At 59.9% G+C, this 19,244-nt stretch overlaps 2 protein-coding genes across 4 annotated transcripts; one reads left to right on the forward strand and one right to left on the reverse strand.

The window, feature by feature from the left end:
• Window positions 1-27: 27 nt before the first annotated feature.
• Window positions 28-11,132, reverse strand: CIB1 (calcium and integrin binding 1). Its single transcript, XM_029050840.1, has 7 exons — window positions 11,023-11,132; window positions 10,898-10,932; window positions 4,670-4,778; window positions 4,382-4,532; window positions 4,127-4,245; window positions 3,951-4,039; window positions 28-262 (listed from the first exon to the last, which is right to left on the reverse strand). The coding sequence occupies exons 1-7, from the start codon at window positions 11,071-11,073 to the stop codon at window positions 241-243; spliced, it is 576 nt and encodes a 191-aa protein (XP_028906673.1). The 5' UTR covers window positions 11,074-11,132; the 3' UTR covers window positions 28-240.
• A 3,538-nt stretch (window positions 11,133-14,670) lies between these two features.
• GDPGP1 (GDP-D-glucose phosphorylase 1) lies at window positions 14,671-19,049 on the forward strand. Of its 3 annotated transcripts, none has more exons than XM_029049855.2 (3): window positions 14,671-14,752; window positions 14,957-15,074; window positions 16,980-19,049. In XM_029049855.2, exon 3 carries the CDS (start codon window positions 17,209-17,211, stop codon window positions 18,334-18,336), a length of 1,128 nt encoding a protein of 375 aa, XP_028905688.1. In that variant the 5' UTR covers window positions 14,671-14,752; window positions 14,957-15,074; window positions 16,980-17,208; the 3' UTR covers window positions 18,337-19,049. The 3 variants fall into 3 exon arrangements, with proteins under 3 accessions (XP_028905688.1, XP_028905689.1, XP_028905687.1); XM_029049856.2 differs by having other exon boundaries at window positions 17,171-19,049; XM_029049854.2 differs by having other exon boundaries at window positions 14,671-15,074; window positions 17,171-19,049.
• Window positions 19,050-19,244: the final 195 nt, after the last annotated feature.

The raw sequence follows: 19,244 nt of genomic DNA on the forward strand, positions 1-19,244 counted from the left end.
CCCAGCAGCCTCGACGACAACTCCGGCTCAGAGTGCAAAACTTTTATTGGTCACCTGTGGAAGGGCGCCCGGCGGGGCCACCCGGCGCAAAACCCCAGCGCCAGGGCGCTTCTGCTGTCCGGGGCCCCGGCCGCCCCAGGGCCGGCCCCAAGGCTAGGGCAGGCCCGGCCGCCGTTGGCCCCGGGGTCGAGGGAGGGAAGAGTTGAGCGGCTGAAGAGATCTGATGCGCCTTGTCTCTGGTCACAGGACAATCTTGAAGGAGCTGTGGAAGAGGGGGAGGGAGGAACACCGAGTCGGTCCATCAGCAGTCATTTAACGAGCAACTTACTGGGGGGCGCAGCACTGAACTAAGCGCTCGGGAGAGTAAAACAGGTGACGCGGGAGAGGGGGAAGAGGGTGGTGAGAGGAGAGGTCGGTCAGGGCAGGCTTCCCGGAGGAGAGACAATTTTAGTAGGGCTCTGTAGGGCGAGCGGTGGTCTGTCGGATATAATAATCGACATCTGTTAAGCACTCGCTATGTGCCGAGCACCGTTCTAAACACTTCAGCAGATCCAAAGGTACCCGTTTGGCTACCGGCCCTGTCCCCCGTGGGGCTCAAAGTCTAGGTAGAAGGAAGTTCGATTTAAGCCCCCATTTTTACGGATGAGGAAACCGAGGCCCGGAGAAGTGAAGTGACTTGCCCAAGGTCACACTGCTGACAGGTAGCAGAGCCGGGATCAGAATCCCGGTCTCTGGGACTCCCAGGCCCGATCTCTGGCCACCAGGCCGAGATGAAGAGGGAGGGAGTTCCAGGTGGGATGGGGGACGCGATCAAGGGGTCGACGGCGAGAGAGATGAGAGTCAGGTGTTGACGTCAGAGGAACGAAGCGTGCAGGCCGGGTTGAGGTGGGAGAGGAGTGAGAGTAGGTGAGAGTGCCACCCTTTCGCACATCACCAGAATGCTCGCCCCCTCCTTTCTTCCCTCCCTGACCGCCGGCTTCAACTGCCCACTCTCCAGCGGCTTCTTCTCCCCTGCTTTCCAACAGGCTCGCGTCTCTCCTAGCTTAAAAAAACCCTCCCTCGAGCCCACGGCTCCCTCCAGTTATCTCCCCCTCTCCCTCCCACCGTCCCCCTCCGGACTCCTGGAGCGCGTTGTCCACACCCACCGTCTCCTCTCCTCCAATTGGCACCTCGACCCCCTCCAATCTGGCTTCCTTCCCCTCCACTCCCCAGAAACCGCCCTCTCAGAGGTCACCGGTGACCTTCTAAACAAATCCAACGGCCTCTACTCCATCCTGATCCTCCTCGACCTCTCGGCCGCCTCCGACACCGTCGGCCACCCTCCTCCCCTGGAAACGTCGGTGGACCTCGGCTTCGCCGACACCGTCCCCCGCCCGGTTTTCCTCTCAGCCTCTTTCACGAGCCCCTCCTCTGCCTCCCGCCGCCCCCCCAACCGCGGGAGTCCCCTCAAGGCTCAGTTCTGGGTCCCCTTCTAGTCTCCATCTACACCCTTGGAGGACTCATTCGTTCCCGTGGCTTCGACTACCAGCCCCGTGTGGATGCTTCCCAAATCTACATCTCCAGCCCTGCTCTCTCTCCTCCTCTGCACTCTCGCCCTTCCTCCCGCCTTCAGGACAGCTCTACTTGGATGTCCCGCCGACACCTCAGACTAAACCCGGCCAAAACAGAACTCCTTAACATCCCATCCAATCCCCGTCCTCCCCCCGACTCTCCCGTCGTTCTAGACGGCACCACCTTCCTCCGTCTCACAGACCCATAAATAGCGGCGCCGTCCTCGACTCGTCTCCCTCATTCAACCCACATATTTAATCTGTCGCCGAACCCCGTCGGCTTCACCAAACCGCCGAAACGATCCGCCCTTTCTCCTCCATCCGAACTGCACCGTGTTCATCCCAGCACTTTGATCGCCTCGTCCCTCTTGACCGTAGGCTCGTGGTGAGCAGGGAGGGCGTCTACCGACTCTTGTTATATCGTAATCTCCCAAGTGCTTAGTACAGTGCCCCGCCCACAGTACCGATCGATTAATCAGCCTCCTCGCTGACCTCCCTGCTTCCTGCCTCTCCCCGCTCCAGTCCATACTTCTGTCTGCCCCCCCGGATCACCTCTCTGCAAAAATGGATCATTTCTCTACGAGAACGTTCCGTCCCTGTTACCCCACCCCTCAAGAACCTCCGGCGGCTGCCTATCCGCCTCCACGGCAACGGGAAACGCCTCACCCTCGGCGTTAAACCGTTCGGTCACCTCGCTCCTACCTCGCCTCGCTGATTTCCTAGTGCAACCCAGCCCGCGTACTTTGCTCCTCAACGCCGTCGGCTCACTGTACCTCGAGCTCATCTAGCTCACCGCTGACCTCTCGCCCGCATCCCGCCACTGGCCTGGAACACCCTCCCTCCCCGTATCCGACAGGCCCGCTCCACCTTCGAAACCTTATTAAGTGCCTATCTCCTCCGCGGGTCCTTGGCTGAGTTTTCGTTTCCCCTTCTCCCACTTCCTTCTGCATCGCCCTTGCCCTTGGATCTGCACTCTTCATTCAGCCCTCCCTCGGCCCCACGGCTCTTAGGTACATATCCCTAACTTATTTATATATTAATAAATATTAATCTGTCCGTCTCCTCCTCTAGACCGCAAGCCTGTTCTGGGCGGGGAACGGGTCTACCAAGTCCGTTGCATTATACCTTCCAAAGCTCTCGGTACAGTGCTCGGCACACGGTGAGCGCTCAATAAACGATCGGTCGTATTTATTGGGCGCTTACTATGTGCCGAGCACTGTATTAAGCGCCTGGGAGAGTACAATGCAACAGAATTAGCAGAACTGGGTGACTCTGGGCAAGTCACTTCACTTCTCTGTGCCTCCGTCACCTCATCTGTAAAATGGGGATGAAGACCGCGGGCCCCACGTCGGACAACCTGATGACCTCATGTCTACCCCAGCGCTTACAACGGTGCTCGGCACATAGTAAGCCCTCAAAAGATACCATCGTGATTATTATCATCGTTACTTGTCTGCTGTTGTGACCATGGGCGAGTCACTTGACTTCTCTGTTCCTCAGTTACCCCATCTGTACAATGGGGAGCGAGACCGTGAGCCCCAGGCGGGACAGGGGCTCCCGATTTGCTCCTATCTACCCCAGCACTTAGTACAGTGCTTGGCGCATAGTAAGCGCTTAACAAATACCTTCGTTACAAGTCCAGTAATTAACATAAATAATTCATAATATGGAATTTAAAGATATGTACGTTAGTGCCGTGGGGTTGGGGGTGGGGCGAACATCAAATGCCCAAAGGTCACAGATTGAGAGGCACAGATGGCTCAGGAGGGAGATTGAGCCGGAAAGGAGGGCTTGGGGGGTGGGGCGAATATAATAATAATAATGGTGGTATTTGTAAAGCGCTTACTATGTGCAAAGCACTGTTCTAAGCGCTGGGGGATACAAGGTGATCAAGTAGTCCCACGTGGGGCTCACGGTTTTCATCCCCAATTTACAGATGAGGTAACTGAGGCACAGAGAAGTGAAGTGACTTCCCCAAAGTCACACAGCTGGCAAGTGGCAGAGTCGGGATTAGAACCCATGACCGCTGACTCCCCAGCCCGGGCTCTTGCCCCTGAGAAGATGCAAAAGTCCTAGATGGATGGACAACCGTTGGAGGATTCTGAGAAGGAGGGAGATGTGTGCAGAAAGGTTTCTTTAAAAAATAATCGGGGCAGCCGAGGGACGCACGCCCCGGACGGGGCGAGACAGGCCAGGGCGACATAATGGAGTGAGGGGAGGCCTCTCCCTAACCGCGGCCCCCGGTCTGAGTTCGGGCCAACCCCTGCCGGACCGGCGGAAAAGTTGGCTCGGGCCACTTCGGGCGGCGGGTGGCTCCGGGGCCCGCCCGCCTGCCCGCCCGCCCGCGTGGCCTCTCCCCCACCCGGCCCCCCGCCGGGGCGGCGGTCCCCGGACAGGTACTTGTTGAAGTCGGGCGAGCGGGAGATGACGTGCTGGAACTCCGAGAGGTTAATGGTGCCGTCTTTATCGATGTCGGACTCCTCCAGGATCTGCCCCGGGGAGAGGAGGAGATTCGGTCACGCCCCGTCGGTCCGCCGTCCGGTCCCCGCCCCCACACGGCCCCGCCCGGCCCTCACGTTATCGATGAGCTGCTTCATCTCCGAGTCGCTGAGCTCCGTTTCCTGGCCCTCCCCGGTCAGGCAGTTGACCAGCTGCCTCAGGTCCTCTCTGTTCAGGGTCCCGTCGTCGTCGAAGTCTGGGGGAGGAGAGGGGGCAGCCGGGGGCTGAGGGAAGGGAGGCCGGAGGCCACTCCCTTCGCGCCGGCCGGTCCCCGGGGCCGCCGGCCCTCTCCCCCCGCTCCCCCGCCCCTCCAGCCGGCCCCGGCCCCGCACCGAAGATGCGGAAGGCGTAGTGGGACTTGACGTCGGGGGTGGCCGCGTCGCTGAACACGCTGAGGAGGTCCAGGAAGTCCTCGAAGCTGAGGCTGCCCTCGGGCTGGCCCGTGGAGAAAACGTGGCAGATACGGCGCCCAAAGGGGTTGGCCTGGAGGCGAGGGCAAAGAAGGCTCCCGTGAGCTCCGGGGCGGGTCGGGGGCCCGTCAGCGCCTCCCCTCCCCGAGAGTCAGACCCCCCCGCTTCCTGGCAGGAGGGTGGGGGACGGGACAGCAGAGAAGGGGGCACCTTGAGCTCCGGCAGCGAGAGAATCTGTTCGCGGGAGACTCGCTCTCTCAAGGAGTCATCGGTGTTCTGACGGTCCTGGGGCAGCAGCTCGCTGAACCTCTTGTGGGCCCTGGAATGGAACCGGCAGGCCGGTGAGGGCGGTGGCGGGACTGGGGTGCCCCGGGGGGCCCGCCACCGCCTCCGCCCCCTCCGGGGAGAGTACTCTCGGGACGACCCAACTTCCCGTTCCCCTACCGACCGCCGGGGCCCCGCTGCCCCGTCCCAGGAGGGCCCCAGGCGGAGGGCTCCAGGAGCCGGGAGGCCCGAGCTCGTGTCGATGCGGCAGTTGAATTTACGGAGCGCCTCTGTATTTGGGAGGGTCCTCGAGAAATCACACAAGCTGGCCGGGGAGACTGGCATAAGTCACCGACAGGAGGAAGGAAAGGGGGTTACGTACAGGAGTTGGCGCTCAAGCGATCGAGCGCGGAAGATACAGACAGAAGTGCTTTGTGAGGGAGGGAGAGCAACTCTGTCCAAGTGGCTCGGAAGCCCAAACGAGGCAGCGGCGGGCAACGAAAGCAGAGATCGGAAAAGCAGAGCGACCTAGCGGAAAGAGCCCGGACCCGAGTCGGTCGATTGTATTTACCGAGCGCTTACTGGGTGCAGAGCGCTGTAATTAATTATGCTGTTTATTAAGCACTCGGCCTGGGCCAGGCATCGTGCTAAACCCTGGGACGAAGCGTTTGGGTGAGTACAATATCGCAGATACGTTCCCTGCCCACGACGAGTTCACAGTCTAGAGCCAGGGAGTCTAGAGCATCTGGGTTCTCATCCCGGCTCCGCCACTCGTCAGCTGGGTGACCTGGGGCGAACACTCGACATCTCTGTGCCTCAGCTGCCTCAACTGCAAAATGGGGGTCAAGACTGTGAACCCCACATGGGACAGGGACCGCGTCCCACCCCATTAGCCTGTATCTACCCCAGCGCTTAGCACGGTGCCCGGCACGTAGTAAGCACCTAAACGGCCTCCTGGAAGAAATGTCATTTCAGCAGGGTCCTGAAAATGGGGAGCGCCACGATCTGCCGGATGGGAAGGGCGTGAGGCAAGAGGTGAGCTCGAGTGGAGACGGGAGGTAGGTAACGAAAGGTCCAAGCTTCTATCTGGACCCTTTAAGCACATGATATTCCCCCCGCTGTCGGCCCCACGGCAATCAGTCGATGGAATTTATTGAGCGCGCTCACTGTGTGCAGAGCGCTCTACACGAGCCCCACGCGGGGCAGGGAGGGTATCCAACCTGATAAGTTTCTATCTACCCCAGCACGCTCGATACAGTGCCCGTAACATCGTAAGCGTTGAACAAATACCCTAAAAAGGAAAACCAATGGCACTGATAGGCCCGTTCCCTCCCCGCAGCGAGCCCGTGGTCTAGAAGCGGGGACGGACCTTTGAATAAATTACGGGTACGTACATAAGTGCCGTGGGATTGAAGGTGGAGTGAACCTTTTTTAGAAAAATGATCCGGGGAGCGGAGTGAAGTCTGGATTTGGAGCGGTGGAAGAGACAGGAGGCAGGGAGGTCAGCAGAGAGGCTGATGTAGTAGACAAGGCGGGACAGGGTAAGCGCTTTGACGGAGTGGAAAAGGCGCATTTTCGAGACGCTGTGGAGGGTGAACTGACAGGATCTGGTGAAGGCCTGCATACGTGGGTTGAATGAGAGAGCTGAGTAGAAGTTCTCTCCCATGAGAACTTCATGGGAGAAGTTCACCCATTCTCTCCCGGACCCCCTCCAATCTGGCTTCAGTCCCCTCCACTCTACCTAGACCGCTCTCTCAAAGGTCACCCGTGACCTCCTTCTTGCCAAATCCGATGGCTCCTACTCTATCCTAATCCTCCTCGACCTCTCAGCTGCCTCCGACACTGTCGACCATCCCCCTCTTCTCCACACCTTATCTCACCTTGGCTTCACGGACTCTGTCCTCTCCCGGTTCTCCTCTTATCTCTCTGGCCGGTCATTCTCGGTCTCCTTCGCAGGCTCCTCCTCCCCCTCCCATCCTCTAACTGTTGGGGTTCCTCAAGGGTCAGTTCTTGGCCCTCTTCTGTTCTCCATCTACCCTCACTCCCTCGGTGCGCTCATCCGCTCTCACGGCTTCAACAATCATCTCTCTGCAGATGACACACAGATCTACATCTCTGCCCCTGTCCTCTCTCCCTCCCTCCAGGCTCGTATCTCCTCCTGCCTCCAAGACGTCTCTACCTGGATGTCTGCCCGCCACCTAAAACTCAACATGACAAAGCTGAGCTCCTCATCTTCCCTCCCAAGCCCGGTCCTCTCCCTGACTTCCCCATTACCGTGGACGGTACGGCCATCCTTGCCGTCTCTCAGGCCCGCAACCTCGGTGTCATCTTTGACTCGGCTCTCTCCTTCACCCCGCACATCCGATCCGTCACCGAAACCTGCCGGTCTCACCTTTACAATAGCGCCAAGATCCGCCCTTTCCTCTCCACCCAAACGGCTATCTTACTGTTACGGGCTCTTGTAATATCCCGGCTAGGTTTCTGCGTCAGCCTGCTCTCTGATCTCCCTTCCTCCGATCTCCCTTCCTCCTGTCTCTCCCCGCTCCAGTCTATTTTTCACTCCGCTGCCTGGATCATCCTCCCGTAGAAACGCTCTGGGCCTGTCACTCCCCTTAATAAACCTCCAGTGGTTGCCCATCGACCTCCGCATGAAACAAAAACTTCTCACTCTAGGCTTTGAGGCTCTCCATCACCTTGCCCCCTCCTACCTCTCCTCCCGTCTCTCTTTCTACCGCCCCCCCCGGCACGCTCCGCTCCTCCGCCACCCACCTCCTCACCGTCCCTCGGTCTCGCCTATCCTGCCGTCGACCCCTGGGCCACGTCCTCCCGTGGTCCTGGAATGCCCTCCCTCCTCACCTCCACCAACCTAATTCTCTTCCCCTCTTCAAAACCCCACTTACAGCTCACCTCCTCCGAGAGGCCTTCCCAGGCTGAGCTCCTTTTCCCTCTGCTCCCTCTACCCCCCCTTCACCTCACCTCAGCTAAGCCCTATTTTCCCCCCTTTCCCTCTGCTCCTCCCCCTCTCCCTTCCCCTCCCCTCAGCACTGTACTCATCCGCTCAACTGTGTATGTTTTCATTACCCTATTTATCTTGTTAATGAGATGTACATCACCTTGATTCTATTTATTTGCTATTGTTTTAATGAGATGTTCATCCTTTTGATTCTATTTATCGCTATTGTTCTTGTCTGTCTCCCCCCATTAGACCGTGAGCCCGTCAAAGGGTAGGGACTGCCTCTATCTGTTGCCGATCTGTACATTCCAAGCGCTTAGTACAGTGCTCTGCCCATAGTAAGCGCTCAATAAATACTACTGAATGAATGAAAAGTTAATGCCGGAGTTATGGACTTGTGAGGCGGGGACGACGGTGGGGTTGGTGACGGGAAAACAGGAGTTCTGTTTTGGACAGATAATTTTGAGATGTCGGCGGGACATCCAGATAGAGATGTCCTGAAGGCAAGAGGAAATATGAGACCGCAGAGAAGGGCTGGAGATGGAGATTTGGGATTCATCCGCGTAAAGACGGTAGTTTAAGCCGGGGGAGCAAAGGAATTTTCTCCAAGGGAGTGGGTGTAGACGGAGAACAGAAGGGGACCCAGGATTGAACCCTGAGGGTTTACCACATTCAGGGGGTGGGAGGCGGAGGAGGAGCCGGAAAAAGAGACCGAGAAGGATGAGGATGGAGTAGAGGCCGCTGGATCTGGCAAGAAGGAGGTCACTGGTGACCTTGGAGAGGGCATCATTTTCCGGGGAGTTAAAGGTGCAGAAGCCAGACTGGAGGGGCCCAAGCAGAGAAGCGGAGGAGGGGAAGTGGAGGCAGCAGGCGAAGACGGTTCGCTCACGGAGTTTAGACAAGAACTGACTGAGGGAAATGGGGGCGGTAACAGGAGGGAGCCGTGGGCTCAAGGGAGGGTTTTTTTTTAGGAGAGGGGAGACGTGGACACGTTTGAAAGCAGTGGGGAAGTAGCACGGCCTAGCGGAGAGAGCGTTGGCCTGGGAGTCGGATGCTCCGAGTTCTAATCCTGGCTCCGCCACCCGGCTGCTGCCATGTGACCCTGCGTGAGCCCCTTGACTTCCCCGTGCCTCAGTTCCCTCACCTTCTAGGCGGGGATTCAAAACCCGCTCTCCCTCCTACTTAGAGCGTGAGTTCCACCCGGGGCAGGGACTTTGTCCGATCTAATTAGCCTGTACCTACCTCGGCCCTCAGGACAGCGTCTGACACACAGTAAGCACTTACACGCCATAGAAAGAAAAGTGAACCGTTGAAGATGGTGGTCAGGAAAGGAAGAAAGGAGGGGGCAGTCGTTCTGAAAAGGTGCAAAGGGAAGTACAGGTGGAGAGGGTGGATTTTGAAAGGAGGGAGATCTCCTAATTTATCTTAATGTCTGTCCCCACCTCTAGACGGTAAGTTCCTCGTGGGCTGGGACTATGTCTACCACCCCTGTTGTATTGGCTTCAACCAAGCGCTCAGTATAGTGCTCTGCACCCAGAATGCTCAATACGTATTACTGATTGACTGGGATAAGAGAGCGCGGACAAGTGGGCTGGAGAGAGCCGATCGAGGGCCTTTCGGCCAGCGGCCCAAAGTCTCTGCTGAGGTGGCAAGGCGGAAGGAGGCGACTGGGCGGAAGGAGATCTTGGAAAGATGATCCGGGAATACGGCCTGGAGCGGGGAGAGGTCAGGGGCACGGAAGTCAGGGAGGAGAAGCGGCGCGGCCCAATGGATAGCGCGGAGCCCGAAAGTCAGAGGGACCCGGGTTCTCATCCCAGCTCCGCCACTTGCCTGGCACGTGACTTTGGGCCAGGCACTGCCGAGCTCCTTGTGGGCAGAGAACACGCCCGTCTCGGTTATACCGCACTCTCCCAAGTGCTTAGCGAAGTGCTCTGCACACAGTAAGCACTCAATAAACGCGGCCGATCGACCGCACGTTGTAGGCGCTCGGTACATCCAACCACCATTACTATCTGGCCCAAGAAACTTTAGAAGCAGCGGGGCCCGGTGAGAGTTCCGATGCCCGCGCCCCCTCCGCCGCTTGCCTGCCGTGTGACCCCGGACGAGTCACTTCACGTCTCTGAGCCTCGGTTACCTCATCTGTAATGTGGGGGTTAAGACTGTGAGCCCACGCGGGACGTGAACTGTGCGTCCAGCCTTCTCCAGCGCTAACTGGAGGCGCTTCCAGCACCGGGCACACATTAAGTACTTTAAATAGCATTTTAAAAAGAGGGAGGCTGACACATATTAATGTCCGTCTCCCCCTCTGTAAACTGTTGGAGGCAGGGGCTACTCGTCTGCTAGCTCCGTCGCACTGGACTCTTCCCCAACGCTTACTACAGTGCTCTGCACACGGTAAGCGCTCAATGGACGCAACCGATGGATCGTGAACCCTACCGGGGCGAAGTCAGAGGAGAGTGGAACCGCACCCCCTTCCACTGGGCTGCGAAGTCCACCGTCTGAGTGATAGTGGGGATGGGGGTGGGTGGATGGGGGCCTCCCAGTGGACGTGCCCCAGTTTTCCGGGGCAGGGACAGGGTCGGGGGAGAAGGGGCCAGCCCAGTCGTATTTATTGGGCGCTTACTATGGGGGGGGCGGACACCGTACTAGGCGCTTGGTCGAGTACGGCACGACGATCCAACCGACCGCAAAGAGCTCAGGGTCTAGAGGGGGAGGCCACCGGGAAGAGAAGAAAATATGCCACTTGTCAGCTGTGCGACTGTGGGCAAGTCACTTCCCTTCTCTGGACCCCGGTGACCTCATCCGTCAAATGGGGATTAACCGTGAGCCTCCCGTGGGCCAACCCGACGACCCTGTATCTCCCCCAGCGCTTAGCACAGTGCTCCGCACATAGTAAACGCTTAACAGATACCAACATCATTAGTATCGCGGGGCGGTGAACGCAGAAGCGGCCGAGAAGCAGCGCGGCTCAGCGGCTTAGAAGTCGGAGGTGGTGGGTTCGAATCCCGACTCCCCTACTTGCCAGCTGGGTGGCTTTGGGCCAGTCACTTGTCTGGGCCTCAGTCCCCTCATCTGTCAAATGGGGGTGAAGACCCAACCTCGTATCCCCTCCGAGTTGAGAACGCATTGGAAGCGCTTAACAAATACCACTCTAGTAATGAAGGGGGGGGGGGGCAGGGGAAGAAGGGAGGGCTGGTTGGGGGGTGGCGGGGAGGACTCACAGCAAAATCTCCTGCTTGGTGAGGAAGGTGAGCTCCTGCGCGGACAGAGAGGCGGGGTTAGGCGTCTTCCTCCCTTCCTCCCTTCCTCCCTTCCTCCCGCCGCCCCCCGCAGCCCGTCCCGGGACCTGGTACTCGCTGAGCTGGTCCTGGGCCAGGCGTCCGGCCGAGCCCCCCATCGCCTCCGCCGCTTTCCCCCTTCCGCCCTCCCCGGCCCCACGTCACTCAGCCCGTCCCCATGACGACCGCTCCGCCCGGGACGGGGGGAGGGGGGAGGGGGGAGGGGGGAGGGGCGCGCGCGCGCGCGCGGAGCCCCTCATTTGCATGCAGGCCACGCCCCCTCCTTAAAGGGCCCGCGCTTAGAGGGCGGCCGGTTTCGCACCCGCAGGATCGGCCCGGCGCCCAGTCCGGGCCCGGAACTGCCTTTACTATTATTATCATTATTAGCAGTATTAGTATTAGTATTAATTGATCGATTAAATAATTTATTTAATCGTGTTTGTGAGGCGCTTACTCTGTGCGGAGCGCCGTTCTAAGCGCTGGGGGAGGTACGGGGTGATAATCCTGTTGGTGCGAAGCGCTTACTATGTGCAGAGCCCTGTTCTAAGCGCTGGGGAAGATACAGGGTAATAATAATGTTGGTATTTGTGAAGCGCTTACTACGTGCAGAGGGCTGTTCTAAGCGCTGGGGGAGATACAGGTTGTCCCACGTGAGGCTCACGATGTTAATGCCCATTTTAATAATGTTGGTATTTGTTAAGCGCTTCCTATGTGCCGAGCACTGTTCTAAGCGCTGGGGTAGACACGGGGGAATCAGGTCGTCCCACGTGGGGCTCACAGTCTTAATCCCCATTTGACAGATGAGGTAACTGAGGCACGGAGAAGTGAAGTGACTTGCCCACAGTCACACAGCTGACAAGTGGCCGAGCCGGGATTCGAACCCATGACCTCTGACTCCAAAGCCCGGGCTCTTTCCACTGAGCCACGCTGCTGTACTTTTACAGATGAGGGAACCGAGGCACAGAGAAGCGAACTGACTTGCCCACAGTCACCCAGCTGACAGGTGGCGGAGCCGGGATTCGAACCCATAACCTCTGACTCCCAAGTCGGGGCTCTTTCCACTGAGCCGTTAAGCGCTTACTATGTGCGGAGCACCGTTCTAAGCGCTGGGGGAGATCCAGGGTCATCAGGTGGTCCCACGTGGGGCTCACGGTCTTCATCCCCATTGTACAGATGAGGGAACTGAGGCCCAGAGAAGCGAAGCGACCTGCCCACAGTCACACAGCCGACAAGGGGCAGCGCCGGGATACGAACCCATGGCCTCTGGCTCCCGAGCCCGGGCTCTGAGGCCCGGAGGAAGGGGGGCGGCCCGCCCGCGGTCACGCGACATCTGGGCACCAAGTCGCCCGAGATGCGGGGGCCGGGGGGCAGGGGTCAGAGGTCAAGGGAGCTCCTCCATGGGTGGGAATAGGAGGTCGGAGGAGGAGGAGGAGCAGCGTGGCTGAGGGGCAAGAGCCCGGGCTTGGGAGTCAGAGGTCGGGGGTTCGAATCCCGCCTCCGCCACTTGTCAGCTGGGTGACCTTGGGCGAGCCGCTTATAGCTTCTCTGGGCCTCAGTGACCCCATCTGTAAAACGGGGCCGAAGACTGTGAGCCCCACGCGGGACGACCTCATTATCTTGTATCTCCCCCAGTGCTTAGAACGGTGCCCGGCACCTAGTGAGCGCTTAACGAATACCACCATTATTATTATTGTTCCTAGGAAAAGGGTAGAGGAGCTCCCTGCCTGCCTGCCTGCCTGCCTGCCTGCCTGCCTGCCTGGGAATCACAAGGCCCTGGGTTCTATTCCTGCCCCCACCGCCGGTCGGCTGGGTGACCTCGGGCAAGTCACTTCACTTCTCTGTGCCTCGGCTATCTCATCCGTAAAATGAGGATTAAGAGCCCCGTGAGGTCACGAACTCTATCCATACCTACCCCAACGCTCAGTGCGGTGCCTGGCGCGTAGTAAGCACTTAGCAGATACCATAAAAAAAAAGATCGTGAGCCCCATGAGGTACATGAACTGGGTCCAACCTCATCAGCTCGTGTCTACTCCGGCGCTTAGCACGGTGCCTGGCACGTGGTAAGAGGCGGCACGGTGTAATGTAACGGGGGCCGGAAGATCGTGAGTTCGAATGCCCGCCCCGTAGCTTGTCTGCTGCGTGACCTTGCCTCCGTACCTCAGTTACCTCATTAGTAAAATGGGACGACTGGGACAGGGACTGTGCCCACCCCGATTTGGTTGTATCCACTCCGGCGCATAGCGCGGTGGCTGGCATTCATTCATTCGATCGTATTTATTGAGCGCTTCCTGGGTGCGGAGCACTGTACTAAGCGCGTGGCATGTACAATGGGGCAACAGAGCGAGAGAGACGATCCCCTCCCAACAACTGGGCTCACAGCGGCTCAGTGGAAAGAGCCCGGGCTTGGGAGTCAGAGGTCATGGGTTCGAGTCCCTGCTCTGCCACTCGTCCGCTGTGTGACTGTGGGCAAGTCACTTCACTTCTCTGTGCCTCAGTCCCCTCATCTGTAAAATGGGGATTAAGACTGGTGAGCCTCACGTGGGACAACCTGATGACCCTGTATCTACCCCGGCGCTTTGAACAGCGCTCTGCACGTAGTAAGTGCTTAACAGATACCAACGTCAGTAATTATTAAAAGGGGGAGACAGCAAAAGAGAACAAGTAGACAGACACGCTCAACACAATCCATTATTATTATTATCAAAATAAAGCGTTTTTTTACGAAGGGGAGAAGGGCCCGGGGTCGCCCTCATAAGAGAGCGGGCAGTGGGGCGGAGGCACGGAGGGGCGGGGCCTAATAATAATGTTGGTATCTGTGAAGCGCTGACTCCGTGCAGAGCACCGTTCTAAGCGCTGGGGGACATACAGGGTCATCGGGTGGTCCCACTTGAGGGTCCCGGTTAATCCCCATTTTACAGATGAGGTGACTGAGGCCCAGAGACGTGAAGTGACCACAGTCACCCAGCTGACAGGTGGCAGAGGTGGGATTCGAACCCATGACCTCTGTACCTCGCCTTGATTCTATTTAGTTACCATGGTTTTTACGAGCTGTTCTTCCCCTTGACTCTATTTATTGCCATTGTTCTCGTCCGTCCGTCTCCCCCGATTAGGCCGTGCGCCCGTCAAAGGGCAGGGACCGTCTCTATCTGGGGCCGACTTGTTCATTCCAAGCGCTCAGTCCAGTGCTCTGCACATAGTAAGCCCTCAATAAGTACTATGGAATGAATGAAAGTGAGCGCAGTCACCCAGCTGACAGGTGGCGGAGGCGGGATTCGAACCCACGACCTCCGACTCGCGAGCCCGGGCTCTTGCCACGGAGCCCCGCGGCTTCTCCCGTGACTCCGTGGCAAGAGCCCGGGCTTTGGAGTCAGGGGTCGTGAGTTCAAATGCCGGCTCTGCCACTTGCCAGCTGTGTGACTGTGGGCAAGTCGCTTCACTTCCTCTGTGCCTCAGTTCCCTCCTCTGTAAAATGGGGATGAAGACTGTGAGCCCCACGTGGGACGACCTGATTCCCCTGTGTCTACCCCGGCGCTTAGAACAGTGCTCTGCACATAGTAAGCGCTTAACAAATACCATCATTCTTCTTCTTCTTCTTCTTCTCGCAGAGGGGCGTGGCCCAATCGCGAACGGGCGTGGTCTAGACGCAGGGGCGTGGCCTAGTCCCAGAGGGGCGTGGCCTAGTCCAGAGTGGGGGCGTGGCCTGAGCGCGCCTGCGCACTGGTGTCCGGCGAGGCGGAGCGAAAGCCTGGCTGCCCTTCTCTGGCTCTGTCTTGTTCCCCGGGAAGGGAAGCGCCTTCGGTCGGTTCCATCGCCTCCTGGAGCGCTTCCCGTGTGCAGAGCGCTGTGCTGAGCGCTCCGACGACCGGCGGACCCATTCCCCCTGGCCGGAGCGGGGCGGCGAGGGAGGGAGGGAGGGAGAGGCGGGCGGGGACCCGAGGTGGCTGCAGCCCGGCCCCGGCACGTTTCGCTCTTGCTTTTAATAGTATCCGTTCATTCATTCAGTGTGCGCAAGACACTGCGCCGAGCGCTGGCCGCGGACAGACGCATTCCCTGCCCGCGAGCTCTTACTCTGTGCTAGGCCCTGCCCCAAGCGCTGGGTTACATACCGACCGCAGACACGGTAAGTACCCGATAAATGTGAATGAAAGAATGAGTGAGGCACAGAGAATAAGGTTGGTCTTTGTGCAGAGCGCTGTTCTAAGGTCATCGGGTCGCCCCACCTGAGGCTCCCGGGCTTCCTCCCCCTTTGACAGATGAGGTCACTGAGGCCCAGAGAAGTGAAGTGACTCGCCCGCAGTCAGCTGACAAGGGGCCGAGCCGGGATTCGAACCCACGACCTCCAGACTCCCAAGCCCGGGCTCTTTCCGCTGAGCCACGCTGCTTCTCGAGAAAACTCTGGGGAGAGCGGGGCGTTCTGAGACGAATGAATGAGTGAGGCACAGAGAATAATGTGGGCATCTGTTAAGCGCTTACTATGTGCAGAGCACTGTTCTAAGCGCTGGGGGAGATACAGGTCATCGGGTTGGCCCGCGGGAGGCTCACGGTTAATCCCCATTTGACGGATGAGGTCACTGAGGCCCAGAGAAGCGAAGTGACTTGCCCACAGTCCCCCAGCTGACAAGGGGCAGAGTCGGCATTCGAACCCACGACCTCCAGACTCCCAAGCCCGGGCTCCTTCCACTGAGCCACGCTGCTTCTCTAGTAAAGGGACTTATAGTAGTAATAACAACGTCGGTATCCGTAAGGCGCTAACTATGTGCCGAGCACCGTTCCGAGCGCTGGGGGAGATACGGGGTCATCAGGTCGTCCCGCGTGAGGCTCGAAGTCGTCATCCCCATTTTACAGATGAGGAAACTGAGGCCCAGAGAAGTGACTTGCCCACAGTCACACAGCGGACAGGCGGCGGGCATCCGGCAGCCAGGATTAGAACCCGGGTACCTCAGGAGCTCATTTGGATATATTTTTATTCCCCTATTTATTTCGTTAATGAGGTGTCCGTCCCCTTGATTCTATTTATCGTGGCTCTATTGTCTCGTTTTTGTCCGTCCGTCTCCCCCGATTAGACCGTGAGCCCGTCATTGGGCAGGGATTGTCACTACCTGTTGCCGAATTGTACGTTCCAAGCGCTCAGTACGGTGCTGTGCGCGTAATACTGTGGAATGAAAGTGTGTCCCGACTAACCCGTGTCCACTCGGGCCCTTAACAAATAATGGAATTATTAACAGGAGTAGGAGGAAGACGGAGGGAAGCGTAGAGGAGAATCAGGCGGCCTCTCTCTCCCTGCCCTATTCCTCCCCCTGCTGTCATCTCCGCATTTGGACGCTCGTCTCTACGCACTCGCCTTTCTACACGTGTCCTTCGCCTACCTGTAATTTATTTCCGTGTCTCTCCCCCCCCCCGCCCCCACTGGATTTACAATTCCCGGGGGGGCCGGGATTCTGTCTACCAACCCCTATCGCCTCCTCCCACGCGGTCCGTCCGGCGCTTCGCATCCTAAGCGTTCGATTAATACCGGTGACCGACCGATCGGCCGCGAACTGGGCCCGGTCTCTGACCGCGTGAGCGCCGGCGCGCATTCGGCGGGCCGGATTTACGCTCCCACGCTCCCCTGGCGCCCCGCCGGCCTCCCCTCGCCCCGAGCTCGGACCCCGAGAAGCTCCCGCGGAAGGTGGGGGGAAGGGTGTCCGACGGAAGCCTCGCCGTCGATGGTATTTGTGGAGCATTCCGAGCGCTCAGTACAGCGCCCCGCGCATCGTGCTCAGAAAATAAGACCGAATGAATTGAGCGTTGGGAGAGTGCGATTTCACAACAGACAACGCAGTCCGATGGAAAGAGCACGGTCCCGATGGTCGGCGGGCCTGGGTTCTAATCCCGGCTCCGCCGCCGTTCTGCCGGGTGACCCCGGGCGAGTGGCTTCGCTCCTCTGCGCCTCAGTTCCCTCCTCTGCGAGATGGGGGTTAAGGCCGTGAGGGCCCTAGGTGGGACAGGGACCGTGTCCGTCCTGATTATCTTGTATCTACCCCAGGGCTACGGACGGCGTCTCGGCAGGCGTCGAACGAGTACCGCGGTTATTATCGCGTTCCTTTCCTTCATTCACCTCGATCCTATGGATTGAGCGTCTACTGTGTGCGGAGCACCGCGCCGAGCGGTTGGGAGAGGGCGGTTTAACGATCAACAGACGCCCACAACGAGCTGAGAGTCGCTTCTGCGTTCCAGGTGAGGAAGCCGTCCCGGGTGGGGGCCGGAGCCCCGCCATGGCGCTGCCGCGGGAAGCAGACGGCTCCCCGGGCCCCGAGTGCCCGAGCGGCCCCTGGTCGGCCGCGCCGGACTTCGCGTACGGCCGGGAGGACCTGGTCGTGGAAGGGGTGCGGTGGCGGAGGGGCGCGTCCGGAGAGCTGGAGCCCCCCGCCCCGTCCCGCTTCGACCAAGCCCTGGGGGCGGCCTGGGGGCGGCGGATGGAGGAGGGCCTGTTCCGCTATCGGCTGGGGGAGCTGCCGACGCGGGTCCTGCCGGGGCCCCTGGGCTTGGTGGCCCAGCTGAACGTGGAGCGGGGGGAGCGGAGGCGGCGGCCCCAGGATGTCCGGAGCGTCAGACAGGCCTTCGACCCCGGCCAGTTCAACTTCAACGAGATCCGGCCGGGCGAAGTCCTCTTCCGTCTGAGCCGGGAGCCCGGCCGGGAGCCCGGCGGCGGGGCCCGGGTCCTGGTGGTCATCAACGTCAGCCCCCTGGAGCGGGGCCACGTGCTGTTCGTGCCGGAGCCCGCCCTGGGCCTTCCCCAGCTCCTCCTGGAGGAGCCGCTGCTCCTCGCGGCGGAAGCCGTGCTCCTCAGCACCCACCCCGGCTTCCGCGTCGGCTTCAACAGCCTGGGGGGCTTCGCCTCCGTCAACCACCTGCACCTGCACGGCTACTACCTGGCCCGGCCGCTGCCGGTGGAGACGGCCGCCAGCGAGCCCCTGGACCCGCGGGGCCGGATGCACCTGCTCCGGGGGGGCCCCGCTCCCGGATTCCTCTTCTTCGCGGAGGGGCCGGACCTGGGCCCGGCGGTCCGCGGGGTCTGCCGGGTGGCCGCCCACCTGGCCGAAGGCGAGATCGCCCACAACCTCTTCGTGACCCGGGGGGCCCCTCCGGGGGACCCGCCGGCCCCGGGGGCCCCCGCCGGCCTCCGCTTCGTCCTGTGGCCCCGGCGGGCCGGCTTCGGGGTCAAGGAGGGGGCGGCCTTCAACGTCGCCCTGTGCGAGCTGGCCGGCCACCTGCCCCTCAAGACGGCCCGGGACTTCCGGGACCTGACGGAGGCCGCGGCCATGAGCCTCATCCGGAGCTGCCTCCTGCCCCCGGACCGGTTTGCCCGGCTGCAGCGGGACCTGCTGGCGCTCTTGGACTAGCCCGGGGGGGTCCTCGCTCCGCCCCGGCCCCCGGCGCCGAGGGCCGCCCGCTGCGAGGCACCCCCGGGCCCGCCTTCCGGCCGTCCCGCTGCCTCCGCTCGGACAGAGGACGGGGCCCGGGGGGGCGCGTCCGTGCGGGGGTCCCCCGCGGCCCAGCGGGATGCCGGGGGCCGGCCGGGAGGGGAGGCGCTCGGCATACAGCGGGGGGGTCTAGGCGGGTGGGAATTCCCCAGAGGGGAACCGCTACTCGCTGCGTTGGCGGGAGCCGCCCCACCCCTCTAGGTCGGAAGCCGGCGTGGGCAGGGAACCCGTCTGCCGGCTCTGTCTCGTCCTCGTCCGAGTGCTCAGTACGGTGCTCGGCACGCAGTAAGCGAGCGCTCCGTAAATACCACTGATGATATAGCGAATGGGGGCGGGGGAGGTGGGTATCGGGCGGACCCCTTCTCTGTCCGGGGCAGCCGGGAGGCTACGTGAAAAGTGAAAGACACGGGCCCTGGTGCTCTCGGACAGTTGACCGCGTCGTCATGTACAGGTAGTGGGATAACAGAAACAACTGGGAAGACCCGAAGTTGGGAAAATCAAGAGCTAAATAAATAAGTGGATAAATACGTGGAGACTGGGCATCTCTAGAGCGCCAGAGTGGCTGTTGGATTGATGAGATCGGGGTCGGGGGGTCATTAATAATAATAAAAAGAATCGTGGTTTTTTTTTTACATGCTCAGTATGTGTCATGCACCCTACTAAACGCTGGGGTTTAGATCATCAGATCCCACATGGGGCTCCCAGTCTAAGTAGGAGAGCGAACGGGTATTGAATCCCCATTTTGCAGATGAGAGAACCGAGGCCCAGAGAAGTGACTTGCCCCCGGCCACCCAGCAGACAAGCGGCAGAACCGGGATCAGAACCGA

This window comes from Ornithorhynchus anatinus, chromosome X1 (assembly GCF_004115215.2).
Source record: "Ornithorhynchus anatinus isolate Pmale09 chromosome X1, mOrnAna1.pri.v4, whole genome shotgun sequence".
Classification (NCBI taxonomy): Eukaryota; Metazoa; Chordata; class Mammalia; order Monotremata; family Ornithorhynchidae; genus Ornithorhynchus; species Ornithorhynchus anatinus.